This window comes from Vitis vinifera, chromosome 16 (assembly GCF_030704535.1).
Source record: "Vitis vinifera cultivar Pinot Noir 40024 chromosome 16, ASM3070453v1".
Classification (NCBI taxonomy): Eukaryota; Viridiplantae; Streptophyta; class Magnoliopsida; order Vitales; family Vitaceae; genus Vitis; species Vitis vinifera.
The window spans coordinates 20823534-20829533 of NC_081820.1; the positions used below are offsets into that span (position 1 = coordinate 20823534).

At 30.7% G+C, this 6000-nt stretch overlaps 1 protein-coding gene across 1 annotated transcript; it reads left to right on the forward strand.

Annotated features, from left to right (window-relative positions):
• The first annotated feature begins 3429 nt into the window (after positions 1-3429).
• Positions 3430-5222, forward strand: LOC100245281 (probable (S)-N-methylcoclaurine 3'-hydroxylase isozyme 2). The gene is made up of 3 exons (XM_010664213.3): positions 3430-4326; positions 4420-5013; positions 5145-5222. The coding sequence occupies exons 1-3, from the start codon at positions 3451-3453 to the stop codon at positions 5220-5222; spliced, it is 1548 nt and encodes a 515-aa protein (XP_010662515.2). The 5' UTR covers positions 3430-3450.
• Positions 5223-6000: the final 778 nt, after the last annotated feature.

Here is a 6000-nt window from a genome sequence, read left to right on the forward strand (position 1 = left end):
AACAATTTAATTTTAAAAAAATTAAGTTTTCTTTCTCAAATAAAATAAAATTAGAAGAACGAAAGATTTTTGTTATTTATGAATAGAACTGTACTAATTTTTTTGGGAAGATGTTTACTTTCTTTAAAGAACATCCCACGTGCTTTATACATCACTTAAAATGAAAGGACAAAGGCATCATTTGAAGGAATTAATTGAGTCTCTTCATTCTTCTTCCTATCTATTTGTGAGCCCTAAATTCCAATCACCCATAAACTCAATGCAAACATCGAAGGCCCTAAATCGATCAATGATATGGATTTCAACCTAAGAAGAAACATATCTTAATGATATGGATATTGTATCTATTACTTGTTATAATAACGTACAGATCAAAGTAGGTCTTAATTTAATTTGTTTTGGATGCTTTTAATTAGAAACCTATAATTTTGAGCAACCCTTTTTCATATATTTGTTCAATTTGTTTTCAGTGCAGTCTGAGAACTAGTTCAATTGATGCTTTACGTAAACTGTGTGGTTGTTTATGAGTGGAGTTGCAAGTTTTTTCATTTATGTTATACTATATAAGGGCCGTAATTGTCACATGCTCTCTTATGTAATAAGCCAAAGAAGTTGGTGGTAGAGCATCCTTAACCCTTGGTAGTGACGTTTGTTTTTTGGTTAAATGAAAAGCGTCAAAATATTAACCAAGTACGTAACAAAAGTGAACTTGATTAATAAGTTCAGTTTAATTATGTTGTTTAATATTAAAATGTTACTTTTAGTTGAATAGAAAAATAAAATATCAATTTTTTTATTAAGTTAAAAAACAAACACCAACTTCCTTCCATTTCTTTCTCCTTCATTATTTTTGTCTTTTTTTTTTTACTTGTTAGTTGATAGCAGTAGAGTTAATCTTCTTGAAAATTTGATGGTGTGAGTGATCGATCTTCATGGTTGGTCTTATTTGTCCCAATATGGCTTTGCCAATATTTCGCAAGGGGGCTTATTTGATTGGTCATTATAATCTTAGAGACATTATAAAGCAATTTGAGTAGAAAATCCTAAATGGTTGTTTGTAAAACTTGATACTTATTCTTAATGACTTGAGTTGATTTCAATTTAAATTGTTTTTAAAATTTGAATTTAAAACTTATTATTATTATTATTATTTTACTTTATGTATTATGGTTGTTTGGTAAAATTAAGTTAAAATTTATTCTAAATTATTAAATTGACATATTTCTTTTTATTAATTTATTCTCATTAACAGTAACTCATTTATTTTCATTAATTAAATTTATTTATAAAATATTCATATTAAAAATATTGTAAAATAGAAAAGATACCCATAAAATATTTATTATAAACTATGAGTAATAAAAGTAGAATCATAATTCTAAAATACACTCTTACCAAAGTAGGTAAATGGGGTGAAAATAATTTGAAATTAAGTATAAGATAACTATTTTGACTTAATGCTTAATGTTAAAAATAACTTTAAATTAAATTATTAAGTCATTTGATTAATCAAACACCCTATGTTTATAATGTGAGATAGACATCCAATGCTGATTTGACAAAAGAATCATATTGAATCTGGGTTTATTTCCAATTTTGAAGAGGATTAAGAAACTTAAGGAATTTGGAAAGTTATTTCAATTTTACTTTATTCTAGTCTTTTTCCAACACGAGTTTAGTTTGTCAATTTGGTTTCTAAAATGAGATTATGCCATCATATTTGTTGTCCTTATCCCTAGTAGAACCTTAAATAACAATAGATCTACATATCATCAAATGATTAAATTACTCTTATGGACTCTAATATAGTGTGTATTTCAATCTAATTAGATTTCCAATTGTGATTTAAGGGGTATTTAGTAAAATTTAATACTTATTACTGAATGACTTAAATTGATTTTAAGTTAAATTATATAGAAGTTGATTTGAAATTTATTACTTAATTTTTACTTTTAAGTATTAAATTTGTTTGATAAAAATAACAAAAAGTTTATTCTAAATAATCAAATTGACATATTTATTTTCATAAATTCTAATTAGGGTAAAAAATGTTAAGTAACAATTGAAGTTATAGAACAGGAAAAGAGATCGTGAAGATAATTAAGATATATGGTGAAAAAAATTTTAAAATAAAGATATAAACTTAAAAATAATTTAATTATTTTTATTTATTACTTAAAATTATTTTTAACTTTAAGTCATTCCATTAAATTATTTTATGAAACATATTTAATAACTTAAATTAAATTATTAAGTTACTAGTTATTAAGTTAGTTTACCTGACACATGGAAGTAGAATTTGTTTGTTTGTAATCTTTTGATATATAAACAATTAATTTATAGTAAAATTGTTAATATAGAGAGTGTAGATATTGTTACATTTTTAACAAGTATGACATTTGAACTTATTCAAAATAAAATTTATTATTTTAAACATACGCTAAAATACAAAATAGAATAAACACTGATACAAGAAATAAAATAGAAAATAGAATAGACACTAATACAAGAAATAAAATAGAAAATTTTGTTTCTTTGTGTAACACGATAGGACAAAAATAAATATTAAATATGAGAAATAATTTTTATTTATTTTTATTATTTCCTTTTTATTTTTTAATTTAAATATAAAAAATATTTATTTATTTCATTTTGTAATGACCCAAAAGGAACTTGTTTCATTGACCACACTCACAAAATAAAATAATGATTAGTGCCCACTCAGTGGTTGTTAGATGTGATTCTTCACCAACATTGGGAAAAGACATTTTTCAAGTAAAATCCAGAAAAAACTTATAAAATTTAGGTTTGGTATCGTGTATATAAAATAAGGATAAGTTAATATGAAAAATATATTGATATTATTTTGCTTAAAAAAATACCACTTGAAAGTGTTACCAACCAAAATATTTATTTAGAAAGAATTGTATTATATTGAAAACTTGTGATGGCAGCACCAAGAATCAAACATGGAGACCACCCACCACGTTTACTTTGGCTTTTTTCAGTTTATTTATTTTACTTCCTGCGCAGATACCAATCACAAGTTGTTTATCCTGTAATTATATTATATTAAAGTTATTTAAAAAAATAATTTAAGTATAAAATTTAAATTTTAAATTTAAATTTTTAAAAATAAATCCTTACATTAAAGTTTTCCCTTCAAAGGATAATTTTTTTATTCAACATCTCAGAAAGTATAACAAATTTGGAAATAATTTTAATCATAATATTTAATTTAAAAATATATATATATATTTTTATTTTTTCAGAATCCCCTTTAAAAGATGGACTTGGAAGCATAAAAACGGTGGACACAAACTCAACCCTCTTCATTCCAACTCAAATCTATTTCAACAATTTCATCGATTCAAACTTTCCCTTTTTCTCTCTTGCCAAACGCACTTACAGATTCACTGACAGTATTGCAGCTTCATTTTCATCAACACTATGGATTCAGACACAGTCACAGCAGATATCAGCCTCTCCTCTTTCGTATACGCTCTTCTTCTGCTACCATTTTTGCTCATTCTCAAGCATATTTTCTTGAAACCTCCACCACTTCCACCGGGTCCATATCCATGGCCTATCATCGGAAACCTCCTCCAACTGGGGAAGAACCCTCATGTCAAACTCGCCAGCCTCGCCAAACTCCATGGCCCACTCATGTCTCTACGCCTCGGTACACAGCTGATGGTGGTGGCATCCTCGCCTGCAGCAGCACTTGAAGTACTCAAGACCCATGACCGGACACTCTCTGGCCGGTACGTAAGTAGTTCACTATCAGTCAAGGACCCTAAACTTAACCATTTGTCACTAGCGTTTGCCAAGGAGTGCACCAACAACTGGAAGAATCTAAGAACCATTTGCCGGACGGAGATGTTTTCAGGCAAAGCAATGGAGTCTCATGTGGAGTTGAGGGAGAGGAAGGTGATGGAGTTGGTGGAGTTTTTGGCAACAAAGGAAGGTGAAGTGGTCAAGGTTATGGATCTAGTGTTTACTACTATTTGTAATATACTGAGCAATACGTTTTTTTCAATGGACCTTTGTGATTTTGAGCGTGAGGGTTTGAAGGATTTCATCTATAGAGCTGCAGAGTTGGGGGCTACTCCAAATCTATCAGACTTTTATCCTATATTGGACGGATTGAATCTGCACGGTTCTAAGAAGAAATCCAAGGAGGCGCTGGGGAGGATTCTCGCTACTTGGGAGGGGACTCTCAAAGAAAGAAGGAAGCAAAAGAATCCTGGTTCCAGCCATCGAGACCTCTTGGAGGCTTTTTTAGAAATTAGGTTTGAAGATGATCAGATCAACCAAGTGATTCTGGTTAGAGAAACTCTCTTCCACACACAAATTATTAGTCATAACTGGTTTCACTTCTAGTTATTATGACTTGAATTTACTTCTTCATCTCTGCAGGAGCTCTTCAGTGCCGGGGCAGACACTAGCACATTGACAATAGAATGGGCAATTACACAGCTGATTAGAAACCCAGATGTCATGTATAAACTTCGAGATGAACTCACAAAAATAATCGGTGAATCTCCAGTAAGAGAGTCCCATTTGCCTCATCTGCCCTATCTCCAAGCCTGTGTGAAAGAGACCCTGAGATTGCATCCTCCAGCACCACTACTCCTTCCTCACCGAGCCATGGAGACATGCCAAGTCATGGGCTACACAATTCCAAAAGACTCCCAAGTATTTGTGAACATTTGGGCTATGGGGAGAGACCCCAAGGTTTGGGATGACCCATTGAGCTTCACACCAGAAAGGTTTCTGGATTCAAAGTTGGAATTCAAGGGAAATGATTTCGAATATATACCATTTGGGGCAGGGAGGAGAATCTGTCCAGGAATGGCTTTGGGTGCTAGGCAAGTTCCCTTGGTTCTTGCAACGTTGGTCCACTTGTTTGATTGGTCTCTTCCGGACAATATGGACTCCGCCCAAATAGACATGGAGGAGTGGTTGGTTATTACATTGAGGAAGGAAAATCCACTGCGCCTTGTTCCTAAGGTTAGAAAATAATTGTGGGGGCATGTATGAGGGGGTTACTAGTTTCCTGGATCTCTTAATTTCAATGTTGTTTTATGTAAGATCAATCTTATGGCATCCTTATAACCAGCTCATTTTGTGTCTTATATTAGTACTTCATCAAGAATTATGGCCTCTGTGATCATGAGGATGTCGCTCAAACATCAACTTATTTTACTGATTTGAAATAGTTCCATGACTTCATATATCTCTAGCGGGTTTTTCTAAGTGTTGAATAGTTAATATTAAAGAGTCAGTCAGAAGACCGTTAACTTTTTATCATTTTTGTTTGTATTATACTCGTTTTTGTCATATTAATTAGATGGTTACGTCTTGCTTAATTATTGTTAGAACTTAAATATTCTACAAATGACTATATTTCCTATTTAGTAATGCATAAAAGTCAATTTACAATAAACTTTGATATGGAATGAGATTTAGGTTGAGAGTTTCCCAGAGTTCTCAAATATTTCTCTTTGATGTTTTTTATAATCCTTATATTTGGTTGGGAATATTTTAAAAAATAATTTTTTAAAATCAATTTTTGAGAATGATTCTTAAAAATAATAGAGATGGGAAGGGTTTAAGATTAGGATTAGGCTTCAGGTTAGACAAGTTTTTAATTATCTTCCATTCTCTAAAAAGAAACCCTAGTCATTATTCCCTAAAGGAAGAGAAGAGACCACATTTCTTTTGTGCCTAGATTTGGAGAGAGCCGTCCGGTATATGGAAGACTCAGCTTGCTCTTATATATATATATATATATAAGCGCTTTAGTGTTGTATGTAAAACATGTTAAATCATTTTTGAGGATGTGCTAACTTGGTTTTATATATATATAGGAGCTCTAGTGTTGTATGTAAAACATGTTAGATCATTTTTGAGGATGTGCTAACTTGGTTTTATAGGGTTTCAAATTTCTCCACACTAGTGCCCACTCGGTCATATATATATATAAGAGTTCTAGTG

Coding starts and splice junctions, on each gene's coding strand:
- LOC100245281 (XM_010664213.3), top strand. CDS start 3,451: ATGGATTCAGACACAGTCACAGCAGATATCAGCCTCTCCTCTTTCGTA. Junction 4,327..4,419: donor AGATCAACCAAGTGATTCTG/GTTAGAGAAACT, acceptor TCATCTCTGCAG/GAGCTCTTCAGTGCCGGGGC. Junction 5,014..5,144: donor CACTGCGCCTTGTTCCTAAG/GTTAGAAAATAA, acceptor GTCTTATATTAG/TACTTCATCAAGAATTATGG.